General features: G+C 37.5%; 1 protein-coding gene across 2 annotated transcripts in view; it reads right to left on the bottom strand.

The window, feature by feature from the left end:
- The window catches only part of COL24A1 (collagen type XXIV alpha 1 chain), a 339546-nt gene that overhangs the window by 161379 nt on the left and 150347 nt on the right, over positions 1-27820 (bottom strand). For both annotated transcript variants that reach the window (XM_058658790.1, XM_058658792.1), the window contains 3 exons: positions 25846-25890; positions 17658-17711; positions 11810-11854 (listed from right to left, as the gene is read on the bottom strand). In XM_058658790.1, the coding sequence (XP_058514773.1) occupies positions 11810-11854; positions 17658-17711; positions 25846-25890 (144 nt within the window). The remainder of the gene's footprint in view (positions 1-11809; positions 11855-17657; positions 17712-25845; positions 25891-27820) is intronic.

Below are 27820 nucleotides of genomic sequence, written 5' to 3' on the forward strand. Positions count from 1 at the left end.
TCTCGGCTCAGCACTGCCGCAGAAACCCCCCGCTGTGCTAGCCTTGTGACCCAGAGCCCAGGCACGGCTAGGCAGTGGGGCACCGCCTTTGAGAGGGAGCCACAGGGGAAGGGGCCTGGCACTAGGGCTGGCCCACAAAGCCTCCTGACCCAGCTCGGGGCTGTGATCTACAGACCCTGAAAGTAGCTGGTGACTCAGGCAGTACGCCCTACTGGGCTCAGCCAGAGACCCCAAACCAGAGCCGGCTCAGCTGAATCAATGCTAAAATCCCAAAACAACAAGAAGCAAAAACACAATGAGGAGAAGTATCAGAAAAAGCAATGACCCAGAGGAAAGATCAAGCACTCCCTCCCAATACAACCAAAAACTAATCCCAATATCTGAGATGCAAGATGAAGACATAGAGGAAATACCAAATAAGGAATTTAAGAAACTAGTGATGAAATTCATCAGAGACAGTGAGAAGCGCTGGGAAGAGTCCAAGGTATTCGAAAACCATGTCACTGCAGAAATAAATCAAGTGAAAAAGGGAATCCTCGATATAGAGCACAAAATTGAAAGCCTAACCAACAGAATGAACACAGCAGAGGACAGAATATCAGAATTGGAAGACAATCAGAATGAAAGGCAGCAGCTCATCAAACAGTTGGAGACAAATCTAGAGAAAGCCAATAGGTTCATACAGGAAATGAAAGACAACCTCAAAAAATCAAATATTAGAATAATAGGCTTCCCCGAAGGAGTGGAAAAGGAGATAGGCTTGCAACGGGTGCTCAATGAGATAATACAGGAGAACTTCCAGAACACTGGAAATATAAATCCAGCACAAATCCAGGAAGGACAAAGAACCCCCAGTAGATACGATCCAAACAAATCGTCACCCAGACATGTGGTCTCAAGCTACCTTCAAGTGAATACAAGGAAACTATTCTAAGACAAGTAAGAAAAAAGGATAAGATTACTTTCAGAGGAAGGCAAATCAGAATCACAGCAGACCTATCAGAAGAAATGCTCCAAGCAAGGAGAGAATGGGGTAAAACCTATCAAATCCTGAAACAAAACAACTGCCAACCAAGAATAATGTACCCAGCAAAGCTCTCATTTGTATTTGAGAATGAAATCAAATACTTCAACAGTAAAGAGAAACTCGAAGAATACATCAACACGAAACCAGCTCTGGAAAATCTCCTCAGGAAGGTGCTAAACCCAGAAAGAAAAAATGCAAACCAAAATCAAAGATGGCAAATGGGAAGACCTCCCCACTAAAATCCATACAAGGAAAGTCAACCAATCAGAAACTGTAATAGTCGCAAATACACACTTGCACACTTACACACACTCATGGAAGCCCAAAATCACACCCTCAATACTATCTCTAAACACAAATGGCCTAAACTCACCAATCAAAAGGCATAGATTAACGGAATGGATCATCAAACAGCACCCAACAATCTGTTGCCTACAAGAGACACATCTAACCAGAAAAGCCTCTAAGAAATTTAAAGTGAAGGGATTGAAAAAGACATTTCATGCCAATGGACGAGAAAAAAAGGCTGGAGTAGCTGTTCTAATCTCAGATGGCCTAGATTTCAAGGTGACAGACATCAAAAAGGACAGGGAAAGACATTATATATTGGTGAAGGGACTGATCCATCAGGAAGTAATTACAATCGTGAACATATATGCACCTAATTCCAATGCACCTAGCTACGTGAAGCAATTACTTACAGACTTAAGGGGAGACATAGATACACACACAATAATAGTGGGCGATCTTAACACTCCTCTAACAATTATAGACAGATCAACAAAACAAAAACTCAACAAAGAAACAACAGGGCTAATACAAACATTAGAACAACTAGACTTGGTAGACATTTATAGAACTTTTTATCCTAAGACCACAGATTATACATTTTTTCAGCAGTGCATGGCACCTTCTCCACGATTGACCACATGAAAGGACACAAAGCAAATCTAAATAACTTCAAAAAGATAGGAATCATACCATGTACCCTCTCAGACCACCACGGAATGAAACTGGAAATCAGCAATTCAAAATGCCCAAGGAAATACAGAAACTCTTGGAGGTTGAACAATATGCTATTAAATGAACAATGGGTCGTGGAAGAAATTAAACATGAGATCAAAAAATTTATGGAAACCAATGAAAACCCTGACACAACATTCCAAAACTTGTGGGACACTGCCAAAGCAGTGCTGCGGGGTAAATACATCGCAATTAGAGCTCATGTCAAGGCCCAAGAGAAGCGCCAAATACAGGAACTAACCACACACCTCCAGGAATTGGAAAAACAGCAGCAGATGAGCGCCACACACAACAGGAAACAAGAAATCATCAAAACAAGGGAGGAAATCAACCAGATAGAAATAAAAAAAAAACATACACAAAATCAATGAATCAAAAAGCTGGTTTTTTGAAAAGATAAACAAAATAGACACCCCGCTGGCCATGACTGACAAAGAAAAAACAAGAGAAAGCAAGAATTAACAGCATCAAAGATGAAGAAGGCAACATAACAACAGACATTACAACCATTAAGAACATAATTAGAAATTACTACAAAGCACTGTACTCCAACAAATCAGAAGACCACCAAGAAATGGAAAAGTTCTTAGACTCACACAACCTGCCAAAACTTAGCCCAGAGGCAACAAACGACCTGAACAAACCCATAACTGAAGCAGAGATTGAATCAGTGATTAAAGACCTCCCAACAAAGAAAAGCCCAGGCCCAGACGGCTTCACTACAGAATTCTACAAAACATTCCGAACAGAGCTAACCCCAATCCTTTACAAACTCTTCAAAACAATAGAAAAGGAAGCAACCCCTCCAAACTCATTCTATGAAGCCAACATTACCTTAATCCCAAAACCGGACAGAGATCCTACAGAGAAGAAAACTACAGACCTATCTCTCTGATGAACATTGATGCTAAGATACTCAACAAAATCCTAGCCAATAGAATTCAAAAAATCATCCGACAGATCATTCATCCAGATCAAGTAGGATTCATCCCTGGAATGCAGGGGTGGTTCAACATAAGGAAATCTATCAATGTGATACACCACATCCAAAAACTGAAAAACAAGAATCACATGATAGTATCAATAGATGCAGAAAAAGCTTTCGACAAAATCCAGCACAACTTCCTGCTAAAGACCCTAACCAAGGTAGGCATAGATGGAAAAATCCACAACATAATCAAAGCAATATATGAAAAACCCAATGCCAGCATCATACTGAATGGAGAAAAACTAGAACCCTTCCCACTGAAATCTGGAACAAGACAGGGATGTCCGCTTTCTCCACTGCTATTCAACATAGTTCTAGAGGTACTCGCTGAGACCGTAAGACAAGAAAAAGAAAACAAAGGAATCCAAATGGGAAATGAAGAAGTCAAGCTTTCACTATATGCAGATGACATGATTCTTTATATGGAAGAGCCAAAAGGCTCAACACAGAGACTACTAGAACTTATACGAGAGTTCGGTAGAGTGGCAGGGTACAAAATTAATGAACAAAAATCAACAGCCATAGTGTATGCCAACAGCTCCAAGTTGGAAAAAGATCTAACCAGCAAGCTACCATTCAAAATAACAGAGAAAAGTATGAAGTATCTGGGAATAAATCTAACCAAAAATGTAGGAGACCTATTTGAGGAAAACTACAAACTACTTAAAAAAGAAATTGAACAAGATCTAGAAAGATGGAGTAACATCCCATGCTCCTGGATAGGTAAAATCAATATCATTAAAATGTCTATATTGCCAAAAGCAATATATACATTCAACGCAATTCCAATCAAATTGTCAAAACATTCTTCACGGAACTGGAAACAATGATCCAAAGGTTCATCTGGAAACACAAAAAACCATGAATAGCTAGTACCATCCTGAAGAATAGGAAGTTAGCAGGGGGAATCACAGTCCCGGACCTCTAGACATACTACAGGGCAATGGTTATCAAAACAGCCTGGTACTGGCACAAAGATAGAGAGGAAGATCAATGGAGCAGAATAGAAACACCAGAAGGGAACCCACACAGATACAGTCAAATAATCTTTGACAAAAGGACAAACAATAATCCAGGCAAATGGGAATGTCTCTTCAATAAATGCTGTTGGGACAACTGGTTGATAGCCTGCAGAAACAAAAAGATAGACCCACATCTCTCACCATATACTAAGATCAAATCTAAATGGATAAAAGATCTAAACCTGCATCCAGAAACCTTCAAACTTTTGGAAGAAAATGTTGGAAACACACTGCAACACTTAGGGGTAGGCCCTCACTTCCTAAAAAAGACTCCAAATGCAGTAGAAATCGAGACCAAAATAAACAATTGGGACCTCATCAAACTAAGAAGCTTCTGTACAGCTAGAGAAACAATCAACAAAGTAAAAAGGCAACCCACAGAATGGGAGAAGATCTTCGCACACGACATAGGTGATAGAGGGCTGATCTCCAGAATATACAAAGAGCTACAAAACAACCAAAATGTCAAAACAAACAAGCCACTCAAGAAATGGGCACGGGAAATGGGCAAACACTTCACAAAAGAACAAACCCAAATGGCAAATAAACATAGGAAAAAATGCTCAAGTTCCCTGGCAATAAGGGAAATCCAAATTAAAACATCAATGAGGTACCACCTAACGCCAGTAAGGGTGGCCCACATGAAAAACACCAACAACACTTGCTGGCAAGGTTGCGGGGAAAAAGGAACCCTACTCCACTGCTGGTGGGGCTGCAGGCTGGTACAGCTTCTATGGAAATCAGTATGGAGAATATTCAAATAACTCAAAATAGACATACCGTATGACCCAGCTATAGCATTCCTAGGAATATATCCAGAACACTTGTTTTACAAGAAACCAACATGCACTCCTATGTTCATAGCAGCACAATCAGTAATTACAAAAACATGGAAACAACCAAAATGCTCATCAGCAGAGGATTAGATAAGAAAGCTATGGTTCATCTACTCCATGGAATACTACTCAACTATTAAAAAAAACAAAATGCAGTTCTTTGTGGCCAAATGGGCCAAACTGGAAACCATAATGCTAAGGGAAATGAACCAATTCCAAAAGGTTAGATACCACATGTTTGCCTTAATTTAATATGATATGATGTTAAGCATATCATGTTATGTTATGGATATTATGTCATATGTAGTATATAAACTAAAATTGAACTGTGAATGGGGGGTCACAGAAAGTGGTTAAGAAATCGCATTTTTTTTTTAAAGATTTTGTTATTATTGGAAAGCCAGATATACAGAAAGGAGGAGAGACATAGAGGAAGATCTTCCATCCGATGTTTCACTCCCCAAGTGAGCTGCAAAGGGCCGGTACGCGCCGATCCAAAGCCAGGAGCCTGGAACCTCTTCCACGCGGGTGCAGGGTCCCAATGCATTGGGCCGTCCTCGACTGCTTTCCCAGGCCACAAGCAGGGAGCTGGATGGGAAGTGGAGCTGCCGGGATTAGAACCGGCGCTCATATGGGATCCCGGGGCATTCAAGGCGAGGACTTTAGCCGCTAGGCCACGCCACCAGGCCCGAAATCGCATTTATTTTTAACATGTTGACTGCTCAATACCATGTCAATTCATTCCATAACGATGTTAATTGTTGCAGATGGTATACTAGTGCTTTCGTTTGACTGGGATGATACTCTGCTGACTCTGCCCTCAGACCAGAGAGGGTCTACCCAATAAGTAGTTGGACTTGACTGGACTATAAGATGTTGGACTCTATGCTTGGCATATACTTGCAAAGAGGGAATTTCAACTGAACTTGAACTATGGTCATGCAACAAGGTGGAGGAACCCACCATGGGGGGAGTGTGGGGGGAGAATCCCAGATTCTATGTAATTACAACACAATGTAATTAATGAATAAATTTAATAAAAAATATATATATAGTGTAGGGCCCGGCAGCATGGCCTAGCGGCTGGGGTCCTTGCCTTGAACACCCCAGGATCCCATATGGGCGCAGGTTCTAATCCCGGCAGCTCCACTTCCCATCCAGCTCCCTGCTTGTGGCCTGGGAAAGCAGTCGAGGACAGCCCAAAGCTTTGGGACCCTGCACCCGCATGGGAGGCCCGTAAGAGGTTCCTGGTTCCCGGCAACGGATTGGCGCACACTAGCCCATTGCGGCTCACTTGGGGAGTGAATCATCGGATGGAAGAACTTCCTCTCTGTCTCTCCTCCTCTCTGTATATCCGGCTTTCCAATAATAATAATAAAATCTTTAAAAAAATATAGTGTAAATGAGTTTAAAATTTCTATGCTATGTATTATATTTGATGCTTTCCATGAGTTGGGAAAAAAATACGTATTTTATTTCAAATTCACACTGAGCAATGGGATTATAGAATTGAACTAAACAAAATATCAGTCTGTGACAACCTCACAATATGTATCACAGTACTGAAATGGTTGATTTATTGATTGACATGTACCACTGATGCTTACATTTTAGATTTAAAGCAACAGGTCAAGAAAGAATTTTGGGAGTCACTATTGATTATTTTCTGCAGAATCCCCATGTTTTCTATCGTAACGAAAGACTTGCATGATTTTGAGTATCACCACTAATAAATCACAGTACAAATTATTACTCCATTCTGGAGAAAGCTGTGAAGTATTGCTCCAAACCACTGAGTCTATTCCATTTGCTTCAGTTTCAGAAACATATGGTCACATTAGCAAAGGGCCAAAAAAGGAAGTCAAACAGGCATATGAGAGAAAAATGATAAGCATTCATTTGTTAAGAAAAGAATCTTAAGTTCTCAGATTGGAAAAATCCTTATGTATCACATATATCAATTCCTTCTGCTTACAGAAAATATTCTTGATATGTCTCAAATAGTTCATTTATCAAAGGCCTAGTGTATGATAAGGGATGACTATAATTTGTCCTTGTTTTGCAATACACATCCTGTCTGTCACCTCAAGTATGACAATTTTATAACCACGGTAATCACCATGGTATAAATATCTCTCATGTAGACAACTGAAGTAGTATTCTATTTATCCTCCTATTTTTGTTGCTCACAACAGTGTTCTAACTTCTAGATTCATTTCAATCAGAGTGATCTTAAAACGCAGATTAAGCCATGACATTGTTTTACTTAGAATCTAGAATTCTTAAGACATTTTTCATTATCTAGCATCAAATTTAAAGTGATAAATATAACCCTACATGATTGGTTCCTGTTCTTGACTACTTCCTTCTCATGTGGGATGTTTGTGCTGGGTATGCTCTATTGCAAACTGTGAGGGAGGGAGAGGGAGGGATGTGTGAGGGAGGGAGGGAGGAGAGGAGAGAGATGGAAAAGAAGAAAGAAGTGGGAGAAAGAGAGAACGGGGAAAAGAAAGGGAGGAAAATAACAAGAAAAGAGACTCAAAGAGATTTAGTTAAAAAGATTTAGATGAATGTACAAAAGATCAGAAAAACAAAAAACAGCTGGTATAAGTTCAGATGCCTCAGAGTTACACTACCGATGTCATGAACTACAATCATATCTTCTCATATGTCTCACAAATTTTCTTTAAAACAGAACTGTGAATTAGATTTACTGCATTTACAGTATCTGGAAATTAACAAGAAAAACACAAAAGCTGGGAATTACTGAGTAAAAAATTAAATATTTTCTGTTTTCAAATCAACTTGACACAGTTAGTAATTTTTAAAAAAGACTATGTCATCCACCCATAAGTAGCAAAATAGTTACTAATATCAAACTGTCTTAAAATGAATAATTCAGAGATTAGGCCTGTGAGTTTCAAGCTCTGGGTTTAAAGCTTAGTTCACCGATTTATTAGCTATGAAACACTGAATTACTGACTCTGCTCCGGTTTCCTCATTCTAAAAACTGGAATCGAAAAACACATCTCTTAAATCATTTGAATCAAACTGAACATCGTCATGTGGAAAATTACTGAACATTATGCCTAACACAAAAAGATTAAGCAATAAAGGTTATTTTACCTCTGGTGAAAAGACAGTCCTTTTCCTTTTTCTGGATAGCACTGGTTTGGGGTTCTTACACAAGTGGAATCAGTCCAGCACTTTTAAACAAACAGTACTTAAAAGTTTAGTATATGTCAATTTTAGGAAAGGATATTCATTATTCTTCACTGCTAGTTTAATTCTGGAAGCTAACTTGGCATTTCTTAAGAAATCTGCCACTATTCAGACATGGTCAATTTCTTTGAGTTGTCCTAGAAAAATGTAAATTAAAATCACATTTGATGAGAAGCCTTAAATAATTGAAATTAGCATTATATTAAAATATTTATAGACAAAAAGCAGGAACAACAAGTTCATCTTTTAGTAATTTAGGATTAGCTGAGTGTGGCAATGATCTTTAAAAGAGGCTATCATCCATATTTATTAAAAATTAAAGAAAAAAGGGTATTAGAGGGAATTTGATGCTTTATTCAAATACTAGAATTTATAGCTATTTAATTAGGGCTTTGAAGAAAATGTTACTTTAGTTAAATCATAAGTTATAGGGAGCTGAATTTACTCACTTATGCTATTAAATTATATCCAACAAATTCACTTTCCTGGTGTTAATTTTTCACTCTATGTAAGTGATGTGGATTCACTCCTATGACAGAAAGTATTTTAACTAGCATTCCTCATAGTAGAAAATAAGTTTACTTCTAACTTACACACCTGATTCAAATAAGACTTGGAGTGTGCACTTTCATGATGAAATAAATTAAAATAACTCAAACTTTACTTGCAAAAAAGATTTATACTTTGCTGCTCATCGTTTCTTAGTTTACTCAAATTTTCAAATCCTAAGGGAAAATTTCTTCAAACTATTAAAATATTTTATGATTTAATAGGTTTTGTTATACAAAATAAAAGATTTACTTGTTTCTTTATTTGAAAGGATGAGTGACAGAGACAGGGAGAGACACACAGGAGGAAAGATCTGTATCTGTTGCTTTACTCCCCCGATGCCTGCAACAGAGAGTTGGCCAAAGCCAAGGAGCCCAGAACTCCACCCTGGTCTCCCACTGGGTGAAAGGGCACAAGCACTTGTGCTATGTTCTGTGGCCATTTGCTAGCACACGAGCAGAAAGCTGGATTGGATGCAAAGCAGCTGGACTTGAATGAGCCCTCATACTGGATTCCAGCATTGTAAGTAGTAACTTAATAAACTATAAAACAATATCAATCCCTGGTAAGCTTCTTAAGCAAGAAAAATGTTAAGGTCAAATTCAGTTTGGAATTGTCAGAAATAGAACTGAAAAATAAATACTGGAAATAAGAATGCTTCTGCAGTCTTATAAATTTGATTTATGCTGGAAGAGAATTCCATCCATTGTGTTTCCCCTAATTCTGTTCTTTCTGTCATTAGGAACATTACAATGGATTTAAATTTGCTGTAAATATGAATTGTTTGCATTATAGCTCACATAATTATGAGTAGCCTAATTACTGAAAGTGCTTAAAGCATATCAAGAGACTACTGGAACTTACAAAGACTTTGGCTGCGTAGCAGGATACAAAATTAATAAACACAAATCGATGGCATTAGTATACACAAATAATTCCATGGCTGGTAAATTGCAAGTACAGGCCTCTTTAAAACAGTGGAGAGGAATCTTAACTATCTAGGAATTAATCTAACCAAACAAGTGGAAAACACTGATCATGAAAACTATAAAATATTTTAAAAAGAAACAGAAGAAATGAAAAAATGGAGAAATTTACCATATTCCTGGTTCAGCATTTTCATAATCAAAATGTCCATATTACCAAAAGTAATATATAAATTCCATGCAATCCTAATAAAATTCCAACAATATTCTTCTACAAAATGGAAAAGAAGATGCAAAAGTTCATTTGGAAACACAAGAGACCATGAACAACCAAAGCTATCCTGAAGATAAAAATCAAGCTGGAGGAATTACAATTCCAGACCTCAAGACATACTACAGAGCAAAGATAATCGAAACAGTCTGGTACTGGTAGAGAAACAGAGAATAAGATCAATGGAACAGAATAGAAACATTAGAATGGAGCTAACACATGTATAGCCAACTAATCTGTGACAAGAAAACTGAAACCAATCCATGGAAAAATCTGGTCTCTTCAACAAATGCTGTTGAGACAAATGGACTGCAGCCTGCAGAGGTAAGAAGCAAGACCCCACCTGTCACATTATACAAAAAATGAGCTCTAAATGGTTTCTGCACCCAGAAACCATCAAACCAATAAAGGAAGATATAGGAAGCACTCTCCAAGATATAGGAATGCTGAAAGATTTCTTGGAAAAGAGAGCAAGAGCACAGGCAGTCAAAGCCAAAATAAACAAACAGGATCACATCAAACTAAAAAGCTCTGTACAGCAAAAGTTTCAATCATCAAAGTGAAGAAGCAACCAACAGAATGGGAGAAAATCTTTGCACACTACACAACAGATAGGGGACTAATATCCAGGACTTACAAAGAGCTTTATAAACACGACAGGAAAAACAAACAACCTTGTGAAGAAATGGGCAAAGGAATAGACATTTTTTAAAAGAACAGATTCAAATGGCTAACAGACATATATATGAAAAGATGATCAGGCTCCCTAGCCATCAGGGAGATACAAGTCAAGGCCACACTGAGGTTCCACTTAACTCGAATGAGGTTGGCCTACATTCAGAACTGTATTAATAACATCTGCTGGCATGGATGTGGGGAGACAGTGCTGGTGGGAGGTTAGGCTAGTACAACCACTATGGAAATCAGTATGGAGAGTGCTTGGAGAACTCCAAATAAACCTGCCGTATGACCCAGGTATCCTCCTCCTAGGAACATAACCAAAGGAAATGAAAAACTGCATATGAGAAGGAGATCTGTAACCCTGTATTTAGAGCAGCACAATCTACAACAGAAAAAAAAAAAAAAAAAGAAAAGGAAACAACCCAGATGCCTATCCAAAGAGGAATGGTTAAAGAAACTGTAATACATCTACTCCATGGAATACAACTGAGCCATTAAAAGGAATGAAATTATACGATTTGCAACTAGATGGTCCCAACTGGAGACCATTATGCTCAGTGAAATAAGTCAATCTCAGAAGGACAACTACCATATGTTTTCTCTGATATAAGGCAAAGTTCATTCAAATTATAGGATCAAAAGACCTTTTAATACTATTTTTGCTGCAACCCATAGCTTTTGAAATTTTTGTTCTTATTTTCATTTCTTCAAATTAGTTTCTTTTCTCTTATTAAATTCTTGACTGACTCATACATCACACAGTAGCATCATTTTACCCAAGAAGCTTTTTTGTTTTCATTTTCATTTGTTCATCGACACATTGGTTATTCAATAGCATGTTATTTAACTCCATGCTGCTGTAAATTTATTTAACTTTATTCCTGTTGCTGATTTTGTTTTATGGTTTCTCATTTTAGGTAATGTATAGTGATGGTGTAATAGAGACTATCGTATCCAGATGTGAAGAAACAATGCAGTATGCATCTCTACTTCCAAATCGAGGATAACTCCTAAAGTACTTGTGAATATATCTTGACAATGTATACTGGATTATCTATCAGTGTCTGTACCTGCAATGTCAGAATACACTCAAATAGCAGAACTGTGGACTTATGACTGCTTATGAAGGACTATACTATTGTCATAATGTAAGGGAAATCAGCTGGAGGGAGGGAGTTTTGAGGAGGGGTTCAGGGAAATCCAATAACCTATGAAATTGTATAATAAAATTAATAATATAATAGGAGAGTAAAAATAAGCTTACTGTGTCTCCAATTCTTCCAGTAGCTCCTTGATCTCCTACTTCTCCCTATTTAAAAAAAGATAAAAATATAAAAATGATTAGTTTTGAAATAATAGTATTCATGGAAGCTCTTCCTCTGTCAATTCTAATGTAATTCTTGATGGCCTTTAAAGGGGAAAGAAAATCTCTTCCTCGAAATCCTTTACAGTAGTGAGAACTTGGTCTCTGTGCTAAAATTGTTACATTCATTCAAATAGTATTATTTTATTCAAATAGTAATAATAATCTATTTTACTAAATTATTTTGTCCTGTTCATGACTTTAAATCACTTTAAAGCAATTGTATAAATAAAAAAATTAAAAGAAATATATATTGAGGTAGGTAGAGTGGTAAGCACTTTGCAGTTCACAGGAATATTCACTTGCTTGAGTAGAAGAGAAGTTGTATCACAGGAAAATCCTAAAGGAGCCCAAAGGAGAGGTACTCTGTGTTACATCAGCTAGAGTCTGTTTTACTGGAAAAACAACTAATGCTCATAACACAAACAACAATTTGCAGTCAATCCACCCCTGAAAACATTTCATTTGGCAACAATCCTCAGCTAATCTGAATTTATTTGGCAACAATGACTAGAATGATATGATTGAGGCCATTTAAAACTTCGATGTATCCCAATTAATCTGAACATTCTTACATTTCATTCCAGGAATGTTAACGGATGTGTGCTAATATAGCCTTCTGGCAGCATCAAGTAAGCCACTGTCTATCCATCATATTTGAAAAATTCAAACATCGATAATTCCAAATAATGGGTTATGAAATTATTTGGGTGCCCTGTGCAGTAGCTCAGTGGCTAAATTCCTCTGCTTTCAGGTGCTGGGATCCCATGTCAGCGCCAGATCTAACCCTGGCAGTCCCACTTCCCATCCAGCTCCCTGTTTGTGGCCTGGGAAACAGTCTAGGATGGCCCAAAGCCTTGGGACCCTACACCCATGTGGTAGATCTTAAAGAAGCTCAGGGTTCCTGGCTTCAGATTGGCTCAACTCTGGCTGTTGTGGCCACTTGGGGATTGAAATATCAGATGGAAGATGTTCCTCTGTGTCTCTTCTCCTCCCTGTATATCTGACTTTCCAATAAAAATAAATAAATCTTTCAAAAGCAGAAAAAGAAATTACTTGGGCCCTAAACAGTTGCTACATAATGATAGAAGTGGCCATTTTGTGTGATATAGAATGACCTGAATAAGGGTATGGATTACTGAAAGGTTGAAGGTTATATTGGTAACACATACCATGAATATGACAGGAGTTTATATTTTCTTTTACAAAGCTAGAGATTAAACCATTACTCAACATCTGAAATTTATAACGATACTGCATTATGGAGTAATGAGACATTAACATTACAATATTAAAGCCTCTAATGATAAATGGCTACTGACTACCTGTAAAGGGATGATGTGAACTGAAATGTGATATCAATAAAAGTACAGGTAAGAGTCCAAGACTTTGTACTAAAAACATTTCAAAAAACTCATCAATAATTCTAATGCTGGTTACATGTTGAAAGGTTAATAAATTGATATAATGGGTAAAATAAAATATATAAAATTAGTTTTATGTTTCTTTTTACTTTTTTGCATTTATTTATTTTCCAACAGAACAATTTTCAACCTTTTGCCATTTCTGTTGCATTTATAAACACACACATACAAATTGGAAGCTGGATGTGCTGGAGGCTGTTCTGAGTGGATATCAGCAAAGTGAGAATGAGTAAGACAGGAACAAACTAAGCAATCCAGAAACAAACTCAGCTAAAGTGTTCTGCAGGCAAAGCAATATCTGGCCAAAGAGCCAAGTGTTCAAATGCAGGTGTTCTTCCTCAGAAAACAAATTGTTTGTGTACTCAGTGAGACATCCTTTTCTCTTCCTCCCCTCATCACATGATGATCTCTTGGTGGTCTCAGAGGCTAGTTATCAGTGGAAATGAGGATGTGCCATATCTGTAGAGAAATTTGATACTTTGACCAAGAAAATAAAATCTGCTGGTAACAACTCAGCAGTTTCCTCTCCCTTTTGTTGAGGAGAAACCTCTGTCCCCTCCCCTGCCATCATAATCTGTATTTTGTGTCCCTATTTACTTTTTCTATTTGTGCATCACCTCCCCTTTGAATTTGGCTCATACTGCACAGGTCATGTTAGGGTTGGATACATAAATATCATAAATATTGGATTCAAGAGAAAGCATAAAATGAGAGAATATAGTAAGTTATCAATTTTTGTATATAATTGCAGACAACATTTATAAATATCTATAAACTAAGTATATACACATGCATACCACAAAAACTTAGATCTAAAATTAAATATATAGCATTTTCTCTTTCTCTGTCCTATTTATTTTATTTATCTCAATGATCTCTAATTCTAAGCAATTTCCTATAAATGTCAGGATTCCATTCTTCTTCACAGCTAAATAATATTCTAGTGTTCACATATACACATTTTCTTTATGCATTCATCCATTGATGGCCATCCAGACTGGTTTCACAACTTTGCTACTGTGACTGATACTGCGATTAACATGGGAGTATAGGAATCATTCTCATATGCTGAGCTTATTTGAACATATATCCTGAAGTGGTACATGTTTTATATGACAGATTTATTTTTAGTATTTTTAGGAAGCTACATTGTTTTCCTCAATGGTTGTAGTACTTTGAATTCCCAGCAACAATGCATTAGAGTCATCTTTTCTCTACAACCAGGGCAGCTCTCACTATTTTTTGATTTTTGATAAGTTATTATATCTGTAATGAGATGATACTTCTTTGTGGTTTTTATTGTATTTCTCTGGTAGTCAATGACATTGAGCAAATTTTTCATATGCTTCTTGGATATTTGTACTTCTTTTGAAAAATTTTCAATTTCTAAATACTAAATTATTTAATTCTGCCTTGTAAATATGAAATATTTAACAGATCTTTATGAACTCCAGCATGTTATTTCAATATATCTATATGCAGCATAAACTGATTAAGACACAATTTCTTTATCTTCTGTCTGGGTTTGAAATCTACTGTTGCCTATTTTCAATTAATGTGGCTCACATGTGTGATGCATGTTATTTTTTAATATTTATTTTAGTTCTATTGGAAAGGTAGATTTACAGAGAGAAGGAGAGAGAGTCAGTTTGTTGGTTCACTTCCCAAATGGCTGCAATGGTCAGAGCTGCGCCCATCCAAAGCTAGAGCACGGAGCTTCTTCTGGGTCTCCCAGGAGAGTGCAGAGTCCCAAGGCTTTGGATCATCATTTACTGCTTTCCCAGGCCACATGCAGGGAGCTGGGATGGAAGTGGAACGGTTGGGACCTAATCAGGTGTCCATATGGGATCCCAATGCATGCAAGGCGAGGATTTAGCCACTGAGTCATCACACTGGGTCCTACATTTCTATGGGATAGTACTGATATAAACCACTGAAACTCAATGATTATAAATAATCCCTTCGAAAGAAACTTACAAAATCTTTTTTTTTAAAAGTCCACACAAATTTTCTCGTTAATTTCTGTATGCATTCCGATAATGAAGAGTGAAGCTTTGTATGTAGCAGGCTATAATATGTAGTTTTTGATAGACTGCTTTACATAAATGGATGGCAGGATAATATGAGCAGTATTTTTTCCAGTATTTTTCACTCCTTCTTTATAAGTGGGTGTTCTCCAAATTAAAAAAGGGAGATGGAATCTGTGTGTTACTGATTCATTTGAAACACTTTGGGTTAGATGGCAAGCTGAAATTGTTTGCAGATGGCTTTTTTCCTGGAAGAGCACAACCAGAGAGAAAAACATAAAAAGTATGTCCCCCAGGCTTGGAAAGAGTCCTGCGAAAGGTGGTGACTTTAATTATCTCCCAAATTCTCTCCCAGGAAGTCGTAGGCCATAGACTAAACAGATTGAACAGATACTGAAGCTCATATGTCAGTGAGAGCTATGGGGCACTGAACAGCAAAGAACTTCCTTCATACAGTAGCCTCATGTTAATAATGACCAAGACTCACTTGGTGCTAGTTTGACTGAATGGTAGTCCATATTTGGACTTCACTAAAGCATCTGGCAGTCCAGAGTAATCCCAGTAAAGGATAGTTGATTATTGGTAAATATTGAGCTTTAATTTTCTGGGACTTTTAAACATTTTAAAAATTCTTCCATGACTTATTTTTTATTGTTTTAAAACAACTTGACTGAAATAAATATTTACATGCCAAATAGCATTTAAAATGTGCAATTCTGTGGTTTTAGTGTGTTCACAGATCTGTGCAATCATCCCCACAATTCACTCTAGAACATGTTCCTTACCATGAAGAGAAACTAGGCAATCTTTTGTAATTACTCATCTATCCATCCTGAAGTCCCCCAAATAAGCACACATCAACTTATTGTCCACAGATTTGCCCATTCTGTGGATTTTATATGCATAAAATCACATAATATGTGATCTTATGTGAATGGCTTCTCTCAGGTTCACCCACGTTGTAACATATGGGTGCTGTCTTCCTTTTTCCAATCAGATAATATTCCACAACATACAGCAACTTGTTTGTAATCCATGGACTTATGGGCATATGGTTGCCTCTTCTTTTGGCTATTGTGAATGGTGCAGCTATGAACATTTATGTAGAAATTTTTGCTTGGACAACTGTTTTCAATTCCTTTGAGCATATTTCTAGAAGTGGAATTGCTAAGCATAATGTAACTATGCTTAACACTTAAACATTTTAAAATATTTTATCAATTTTAAAATTTATTTATATGCAATTTTAAGCACATAATGATATTGCCCTTACTCTCCTTGTATCTGCCGGGATCCCATATGCACATTGGCTCATATTCCTGTTGCCCCACTTCCCATCCAGCACGTTGCTTATGGCCTGGGAAAGCAGTTAACTTTGGCACAAAACCTTGGGAACCTGTACCCATGTGGGAGACCTGGAAGAAGATCCTGGCTCATGTTTTTGGATCAACTCTGCTCTGGAGGTTGTGGCTACTTAGGGAATGAATCAGCAGATGCACAATCTTTCTCTCTGTCTCTCCTTCTCTCTGTAAATCTGACTTTCAAAGAAAAAAAAATTTTAAAACACCAATTCTTATAATGTCTCCTTATGGCCTTGGTGCTGTATATACTAAACTCCTCTGCCATTTTACATTTATTGGTTCTATAAAAATCACCTGATCATGGAAATAATGAAAAAGTGTATCCTTTTAATGTCATCGAGTACTAAGGGAAACTCAATGATCATCTTGGGAATCTGTCTGATTCTGTGTTCACTCCTGAGTACGGTTATTTTAATTTAGAGGCTTCTTCCCAGTGGAATAGGTAATGCCTGAAATTATGACTTATTGACCTGTATCCGGCCTATAAATCTTACTCAAACTTACTCAAACATTTATTTACTAAATTGCATAACTACAATGGTAGATATGTACATTGTCATAGAAATATATCATAGAGAGAAGGAGAGGAAGAGACAGAAAGAGGAAGGGAGAGAGAAAAGCTGGAAGAGAGAGTGAGAGAGAGAACCTCTCAATTACTATTTAAAACACTTTTAATATGTAACTGACTCCTTGCAATTTGCTTTTTTCCCTAGAAGTTTTTCTTTAAGTCCGTCCTTGCTTTGATTGTTCCTTACACATTGTTTACTAGTAAATCATTTGAATGCTTTTTAATTTTGATTTTTCATGATACATTTTCATAGGCTCAGAGGAAATTCTTGATGCCCTGTATTTGACATGAGTTCATCAGAAATCTTGAAAGTCTTTTTATTTTTCTGGAAATTGTGTTTTAAACTGGAAATAAAATCAGCTGCATTACCTTTAAGCCTTCTGGTCCTGGCTCACCTATATTCCCCTTCTGACCTGGCTTTCCCTGGAAGAGAGCATAATAAAACAGATATGTTTACTTATCCTAATTATTGAAAATTTGCTAAGGTTTATGAAATTTAGACTATTACAAAATGAAACACATAAAAATCATCTGGAAAGTATATTTTACTGTGCTCTTTAACCATTCAGTACACATTTACTCTAGGTGCTAAGGCTTGAATAGTACACAAATAAATTGCCCCTAAAGAGATTATAACTTAGTAAGCACGACAACATTTTAACACTAAACTGAAATGTAAAATATCTGAGACAGTGATAATCAGGAAGGAGAACAAATTCAGCAGGAAAGGAAGAAATAAACTGCTGCTGTCTTTTATTGAAACTTTTAAGATATTTCTAGGGAAAAACTTTACTTAAAAGGTTTTATGAACCTTTGGATCATTGTTTCCAGTTCCATGAAGAATGTTTTGGGCAATTTGATTGGGATTGCGTTGAATGTATATATTGCTTTTGGCAGTATAGACATTTTAATGATATTGATTTTACTTATCCAGGAGCATGGGATGTTACTCCATCTTTTGAGGTCTTGTTCTATTTCTTTTTTAAGTAGTTTGTAGTTTTCTTCAAATAAGTCTCCTACATTTTTGGTTAGATTTATTCCCAGATATTTCATACTTTTCTCTGTTATTTTGAATGGTATCTTGCTGGTTAAGTCTTTTTCCATCTTGGGGCTGTTCGCATACACTATGGCTGTTGATTTTTGTTCATTAATTTTGTACCCTGCCACTCTACCAAACTCTCGTACAAGTTCTAGCAGTCTCTGTATTGAGTCTCTTGGCTCTTCTACATAAAGAATCATATCATCTGCATATAATGAGAGTTTAACTTCTTCGTTTCCCGTTTGGATTCCTCTGATTTCTTTTTCTTGTCTTATGGCCTCAGCGAGTACCTCTAGGACTATGTTGAATAGTAGTGGAACTGGAAACAATGATCCAAAGGTTCATCTGGAAGCACAAAAAACCACGGATAGCTAGAACCATCCTGAAGAATAGGAAGTTAGCAGGGGGAATTGCAGTTCCGGACCTCTGGACATACTATAGGGCAGTGGTTATCAAAACAGCGTGGTACTGGCACAAAGATAGAGAGGAAGATCAATGGAGCAGAATAGAAACACCAGAAGGAAACCCACACAGATACAACCAAATAATCTTTGACAAAAAGACAAACGACAATCCAGGCAAATGGGAAGGTCTGTTCAATAAATGCTGTTGGGACAACTGGTTGATAGCCTGCAGAAACAAAAAAATAGATCCACATCTCTCACCATACACTAAGATCAAATCTAAATGGATAACAGATCTAAACCTACATCCAGAAACCTTCAAACTTTTGGAAGAAAATGTTGGAAACACACTGCAACACTTAGGGGTAGGCCCTCACTTCCTAAAAAAGACTCCAAATGCAGTAGAAATCGAGACCAAAATAAACAATTGGGACCTCATCAAACTAAGAAGCTTCTGTACAGCTAGAGAAACAATCAACAAAGTAAAAAGGCAACCCACAGAATGGGAGAAGATCTTCGCACACGACATAGGTGATAGAGGGCTGATCTCCAGAATATACAAAGAGCTACAAAACAACCAAAATGTCAAAACAAACAAGCCACTCAAGAAATGGGCACGGGAAATGGGCAAACACTTCACAAAAGAACAAACCCAAATGGCAAATAAACATAGGAAAAAATGCTCAAGTTCCCTGGCAATAAGGGAAATCCAAATTAAAACATCAATGAGGTACCACCTAACTCCAGTAAGACTGGCCCACATGAATAAAAGCACCAACAACACTTGTTGGCGAGGTTGCGGGGAAAAGGGAACCCTACTCCACTGCTGGTGGGGCTGCAGGCTGGTACAGCCTCTATGGAAATCAGTATGGAGAATATTCAAACAACTCAAATTCAACATACCGTATGATCCAGCAATAGCACTCCTAGGAATATATCCAGAACACTTGTTTTATGAGAAACCAACATGCACTCCTATGCTCATAGCAGCACAATCAGTAATTGCAAAAACATGGAAGCAACCAAAATGCCCATCAACAGAGGATTGGATAAGAAAGCTATGGTTCATCTACTCCATGGAATACTACTCGGCTATTAAAAAAAACAAAATGCAGTTCTTTGTGGCCAAATGGGCCAAACTGGAAACCATAATGCTAAGGGAAATGAGCCAATCCCAAAAGGTTAAATACCACATGTTTGCCTTAATTTAAGATGATATGATGTTATGTATAACATGTTATGTTTTGAATGTTATATGTTGTGTATAAACTAAAATTGAAGTATAGGTGAGGTGGTCACAGAAGGTGACTGGGAACTCGCATTTACTTTTAACATATTGGTTACTCATTACTATGTCAATTAATTCCATAATGATGTAAATTTTTGCTGATGGTATGTTGGAGCTGGCTCTGTCTTCAGACCAGAGAGGGTATACCTAAGAAGCCGTTGAACTTGACTGGACAATAAGATGCTGGACTCTATGTTTGGTATACGCTTGCAATGGGGGAATCTCAACTGAACTTGAGCTGTGGTTATGCAACTAGGTGGAGGAATCCACCATGGTGGGGGGGTTTGGGGAGGGGTGGGGAGAACCCAAGTATCTATGTAACTGTGTCACATAATACAATGTAATTACTGAAGTTAAATAATAAACAATTAAAAAAATATATACAGGAAACTTATAAATTAAATTCAAATAACTGAAAATACAAAAGTAGTAAAAACTATTTCTTTTTTAAAAAAAAAAGGTTTTATGAGTAATGACAGAAAGAAAAGGATGAGTTCAAAGGATGTCTGAGGGAAGAACTTTGTAGACAGGGGGAATGAGCATGTACAGAGGTAATATGGCAGGGATACATGCGGTGAACTGGAAGAGATATGAGGTTCCATATCGTGGGAGAAGGATTCAGAGATCAGATAGGCCCAACAAGGGAATAGTGACTGTGAATCCAGATCATATGGGATCTTCTAAGTCATAGTAGAGGCTGTGCTTTTACTGAGAGACAGGAAACCTTAGAGAAGTTTGGAGAAGAAAGGAGACATGGTGTGGATTTCAGCAGGATCACTCTGATGGACGAGAAGGAGTCTAAGCGGGAGTTTATCACAGTAGTGAGTGACAGATGATGGTGGTGTAGATTGGGTGGTGGCACAGCAGGCTGTGGGAAGACAGAAGATTCTGGATATAACTAAAATAGAGCTTCCAAGAACTGCTGGTGAGGTATATATGCAATAAGAGAAGGAAGAGTCCAGAACAAACTCAAGGAATTTTAATTGAACTAAATGGCCATATGAAATGAGGAAAACTGTGAGAAGAAGATATAGAGTTATATACAAGCTGAGTTTTAGACATTTTAGCTTTATATATTCATTAGGCACCTAAGAGTAGAGCTCTTGTCATATTACATGAAGAGCAGTGGTCAGGGAGTGAAAGTACTATTTTGAAGATACACTCATGAAAATCAACAATGCATTGATGATATTTAAAGCCTTAACACTAGACTATCTTATTTCAGCAGTGAGTAGCCACAGAAGAGAGAAGTCCTCACATCAAGACTTTGTGCAGTACAAAGTTTATATTTTAAAGAAACAAACAAATCTGATGATTAATAGGAGAAAATCATACAAGTAAAAAGGTATTTCTTTTCCCCTAATTATTATTATTACTATTATTATTATTATTATTATTATTAGATACAGTTCCATAGAGTTCCATAGAGTTCCATAGGCACAGGAATTTCCCTGACTCCCTGTGCAAATCCCCTCCCCTACACACTTAGTTCCCGTATATTATTTCTATAGAATAGTTATTCATAAACAGTCATATGTCCATCAATGTGGGCATGGACAATGGCAGAAAGCCCAACATCTTATTGTCAAGTTAAATTAAACAGCTCCAATGGGAGTCCATCTTTAATCTGGAAGTAGAGAGGCATGCTGCATTGTATCCTCACATCTGGTTATGACAGTATTTATTACAAGTTACTCTACATCCCCTCAAATGAAACGCTACAAAACAAAATCAATGACAGGAAGAATCGGAGCCAGGAGCCAGGAACTTTCTCCAGGTCTCCCACATGGGTGCAGGATCCCAAAGCATTGGGCCGTCCTCTACTGCTTTCCCAGGACACAAGCAGGGAGCTGGATGGGAAGTGGAGCTGCTGGGATTAGAACCGGTGCACATATGGGATCCCGGGGCGTTCGAGGAGAGGACTTTACCGCTAGGCCACGCCACCGGGCCCGGTCCTGTCATTTTAACAATGATTTGTTCATTGCTTGATTTAGTCTTCTGTTATGATTTTACTGGGGTGCTCTGCTATGTTTGCCATTGTTTTTGGTGGGTGCTATTCCTCTTCTCTGTCAAGAGAACATCTGTAAGTATCATTTGTAGGGCAGGTTTCAACTTTTCTTATGGTGGAAGAATTTTATTTCATTTTCAAAGACAAAAGAAAGCTTTGCTGGCTATGTTATCATGGGCCAACATTTTTTTCGCTTTTAGAATCTGGAAAAAGTCACTCCATTCTCCTCTGGCCTGTAGAGTTTCCTGTGAGAGGTCAGCTGTGAGTCTGATTGCCATTCTTCTTTAAGTCACTTGATTTTTTTCACGTGCACATTTAAGGATCTTTTCCTTAAGTTCGATTGGAGAGAGCTTGGTTATCATGTGTTGTGGTGAAGACTGCGTTTGGTCAAGCCTGTTTGGAGTTCTGTGTCCCTCCTGGATGTTGTTTCCCAATTCTTTCTCCAGATTAAGGAAGCTTTCCTTGATTGTTTCATCGAATATAGCTTTAAACCCAGCTTCTCTTTCTACATTTTCTGGAACTCTCATAACTTTTAATTTGGCCTTTTAATAGTGTCTCTTAATTCTTGAATACATTTTTTAGCTTGGACCAGCTCTACTTCCAGCTTTTTGATTATTTCCCAATTGTGGCAAGAAATATTTTCCAATTCTGAGATTCTTTCTTCTACCCCATTCATCCTGTTATTGAGACTTTTCACTGAATTTTTAATTTGGTCTACTGTGATCTTCATTTCCAATATTTTGGCTTGGTTTTTTTTTTTTTTTTTCAGTGTTGCCATTTCCTTTGTGACATATTCCTTAAACTCCTTGAATTCCTGCATGTGCGACTCATTGTTGATAAGAAGCTTTATAACAAATTGTTAAAGTTTTTTATCCCCTAGTTTCTCAATTTATTTCCTCAGTTAACTCTGGGATTGGCAAAGGCTTTTGCTCCTTTGCAACGAAGTCTTCAGTAATATTCACTGTGCCGCTGTCTCTTCTTTTGCTCTTGGTCACTGTACTGGTTATCAGATTCTTCTCCTTAGGACGGGTTTCTAAAGTTGTGCCACCCACAGGGTTATGGTTTGATTTTACTGATTGCTTTGGATAAGCAGTTCTTTGTTTGTAGTCACTTGTGCCACTCCCTCCAGTGACTTTCAGTTCTGGGTGTTTTTTTTTTTTTTAGATTTATTTATTTTTATTGCAAAGTCAGATATACATAGAGGAGGAGAGAGAGAGGAAGATCTTCTGTCTGATGTTTCACTCCCCAAGTGACTGCAATGGCCGGTGCTGTGCTGATATGAAGCCAGGAGCCAGGAACTTCCTCCAGGTCTCCCACGCGGGTGCAGGGTCCCAAGACTTTGGGCCGTCCTCGACTGCTTTCCCAGGCAAAACGCAGAGAGCTAGATGGGAAGTGGAGCTGCTGGGATTAGAACCGGCACCCATATGGGATTCTGGTGCATTCAGGGCGAGGACTTTAGCTGCTAGGCCACTGTGCCGGGCCCAGTTTGGGTTCTTCTGTTAGGCTTCTGCCATGGTCTCCATGCCCCAATTCGTGGTTCACCACTCTACCTCCTGTGATGCTGTGCTGTGGTTGACCGCTATCTTTATAATCTTTCTCCCACTTCTGGTTCGGGCAGTTCCCAGGATTAAGGAGACTCCAGGTATCATAAGTAACTAGGTTGTTGGTGGTGTTGATCTTGCTAGAACCTGCTGATTGTCAAGTCTGAGGGCTACCCAGACCTATTTTGTCTTGTATGATACAATAGTCAGGATTATTTTTGCTGTAGGACCAATGCAATGAACTGACCTGGAAGTGAGTTTGCTTCTAGCTCAGCACATATGCATTGCCTTTGCTATTCTGCACAAAATAGCATGTGATATGCCACAGGTGGAGATCTGGATCTTCTGGTCATTAGGTCTGTTAGCTACCTGGACCTATTTTGAGTGGAATCTGTAGTTTGCCACATAATTGCAATTCACTGAGCCAGAAATGAGTAAACTCCAATCTTAGTGCATGTGCAGTCCTGTCCCATAACCTTTGCTTCCCTACATCTAACACCACCCAGTGTGGTTCTGGTGGGGGTCTGGGCTGTGATATCTACCCTGTTTCCACACCACCTGTTTGAAATCTATTGCTCTGTTTCTGCTCCTGCTCGAATCAAACAAACCAGCGGGACAGGCAGTCTCTGCAACCATCTCAAGGCACTTTCACCCCCCTTTGCATGGACACCTGCCCACACACTGAGAATTCTGTAATCTATTGAGGCATTGTTCGCTGTAGAGTGGGTTTTTACTATCAAGGTGAGCTTGGAAGTTGATGTTGCTGATATTTCTTTACAAAAGGGCCTTTTACAATTCATGCTGTCTTGGCTGCCCCTACTGACCATCCATAATCTTTAAGTCCCTCCTGTGATGCATTTTTCCCCTAACTGATTCAATATTAAGTTGTAGAATGAGCACTGCAGTAGGAATGTATTACTGATTGATACACATGTCTGTTGAGAACTTCCTGATTACAGGGTCAGGACGGATAACATCCTGCTTTAAGGTGAAACAAACAGCAGAATTATCCTTGGAAACATCCACTTGACCGTGATATAAAAAGTCTGTGGCAGAGCTTGTGAATGCTTCCCTATAAACAAAGGGGACAGTTTTCTTGCATTGTCTATTATGATCATGAAATTGTAGTGGTCTATTTCTTTTCTCTTTACGCCTGCTCCATGCACCTTCTCAAGTTCTGAACTCAGCTGGAGCTGGCCTCCAGCAAATGGCCACCAGTGGAGTTCAGATCATTGCTCGCTAACTGCTCTGGGGTATCTGGTCTCTGCAACACCACACTGCTGTCTCTGCTGCTTTCCTGTATCCATCATCTCCAGGTGCACCTCTCTTTCGTCGGTTTATCCTTTCCTGTTTTCTGGAATGTGCGCTCTCTGCTTCACTTTGGCTAATGATTCTGTCTGTTTAAACATGTCCTTACCCTATTTCATCATCTTTATTCTACTCAAGAAGGTTTTTCTAAGAGAGAGTGATTTTGTCAAATCTAGAGGGATCTGAGTGTTGAGAATTTGAAGTGAAAAATTGTCAATAGAGGCCATGAAGGATATTTACGTGATTGTTTTCATTGGATTAGGTACCAAAACAATAAGGTAGAATAACAGAAAAACTGATAAATGCATATATAGACAACATATGTGAGAAGCCTTACCTAAAAGGCAAAAAGACAAATAACTGGACTGGAAATGGGATAAATATAACTTACTTTTGTTTTTAAGCTGAAAGAAATAAAGAAGGCCATATGTCCTCAAGGAAAGAGAATGATATATATTTAATGTTGGTCTAACTCACACCACTAAAGACATGTAATAAATGCAACCTAATTAAATTTGGTCACACAAAACAAAAGTTTTGATACTTTATTTCAGAACTAGAAAATAGTAATTCATGTGTATCACATGAATTTATGTGATGACAAAATGACAGACCATACTTATTTTGGCTTTCTATACCTTTATGACACACAACAGTTTCCAGAGTATTACTACAGTGAATAGTGTATTTATATTCTTATTAAATTTTGAAGATTTTGCAAATACTTTTCACAAACTCCTGGTATCATTAAAAAAAAACCCAGACATATAGTAGGCATAAATTCATTCAAATTATACATAGAGAATTCATTATTGGCCTGTTTTATTTCATGAAATTCTGTGGCTATAGCTTGTTTTAACTTTTATCCTTTGTCACAGTTTAAAATGTCATGCTATAAAAAAAACCCTCAGAACAGCACTTTTCAAGATAAGCAAGTATGAAAAACTAGTTCTATGATATGATACTTACTCTAGGCCCCAGTTCTCCAAATGGGCCCATTGGTCCTTCTTCTCCCTTAGGAAAGAAAAAAAAATTAGAACATATGGTTTAAAGTATTTCAAAATATAAAATCTTATCCACTTCATTTATTTTAAAATCAAGCTCACGGTGAGATATGATGAAAACAATACTTGAAGTTTTTGTTATTTAGAATTGTATCACCTCATAATATTTAAATTTAATGTGACATACATTCATTATATGTATATATGTGTATATAATCATATTATGTATATAAATACCTTCATTAAATGTATATATAACTAGATTATATATATGTGTGTATGCACATATATGAAAAGCATGTATGACTGGATTACTTTTAATTTAATAGGACACACTGTGTCAATGAGAGACCCAGAGCACCAGGTTTGTAGCAGCACTTGTTACAACAGTCAAAGAATCAACCAAGGTGCTCATATAAGATGAATGGAGAAGAAAATGCGTTATGTATATATATGCAACAGAAAATTATTCAAATGTAAAACAGAATGGAATTCTATCATGTGCATTAATACAGCTGCAAATGGAAAATACTGTATTGAATAAAATGTCAGACAAGAAAAATACTGCAAACCATATAAACAAATACATATGTGTGTCACTAGTATTGTAGATTAGCTTTGTCGAAGTTTTAAATATTTTTCAATTATTAAGAATGACATACAACTACAATTTTAATGAACTTGATTATTAAAAAATCCACTGTATGTGAGTTAAATTGTGTTTTGCTAATGACCTATGATCTTTTTATTTTTATTTGTTGTATTCCTTATTTAATGGAAGTTAAGCCTTTGATTATGTATAATTTAAATTTTTATATTATCTCAAACTTATAAAAGAAAAAACAATTTACTGTAAAAAATTAAAATTCATATAAAGAAAATTGGGAGTTAAGAAAAATGAAAGTGATTACAATCCAATGAAACCAGGAAGTAGCACTTCCTGGACATTCTTTTACCTTTTTTGTTTTAACATTTCTTTGATACTGGCAGGAACTCAACTAAGGTCTTACATGGAATCAGAATTAAATTCATGCATTAAAAAAATGACTTACCCAGAAGATACTTGTTGTACAACTTACAAACTTTATTTACTCAATAAAAATGGTTTGGGGTCTTAGTTCTGTCTGAAGATCTAAAGATATAAGGTCCTTAAGTAGGTCCTACACAGTTTGTGGCACAGTGGGTAAAGCTGCTGCCCATGAAATTGTAATCCTATATGGATGCCAGATTGTGTCCCAGCTACTCCACTTCTCATTCAGTTCTGTGCTAATGCACTGGGGAAAGCAACAGAAGACAGTCCAACTGTTTGGAGTCCTGCCACTCACAAGAGAAGTCCCTTGTTCCTTGCTTAGGCATGGACCAACTCCAGCCACTGCAGCCATTTGGGGAGTGAACTAGCAGGTTCTCTGTGTCATTCCCTCAAAAAATATTTTAAAACATTCTAATTTAATTTATTATATTGTTTTATACTATATTGTCTATTAATTTTATTCATACTGTGTTTGTATGAAAGAGAGAGTGAAAGGCAGAGAGCACATGAGAGTTGTGGGAGGAGGGCTGGTGGACAGATAGAGAGCTTCCATTTGCTAGTGCACTTCTTAAATGCTGGGCCAGGCTTGGTTGAGGCCAGAAGCTGACAACTCAGTCCAGTTCTCCCACTGCGTGACAGGGACTCAACTTGAGCCATCTCTGGCTACCTCTCAGGGTATTCATTAGCAGGAAACTGGAAAGGGACGGGTAGCCAGGACTTGAAGGCAGACATTCCAATATGGAATGTGGGTGTCTCAAGTACTGTCTTCACTGTTGCATCAACTGCCCCTACAGTTAATTACTGATTGATTTATTGGTCCAATATTCTTGGGGATAAGTCAGATGCAATATCATAAGATAATAAAATTTGATACACTATTGTGAAGATAAAAAAATATATGGATGGAGAC

The sequence above is a fragment of the Ochotona princeps genome, chromosome 2, assembly GCF_030435755.1.
Source record: "Ochotona princeps isolate mOchPri1 chromosome 2, mOchPri1.hap1, whole genome shotgun sequence".
Classification (NCBI taxonomy): domain Eukaryota; kingdom Metazoa; phylum Chordata; class Mammalia; order Lagomorpha; family Ochotonidae; genus Ochotona; species Ochotona princeps.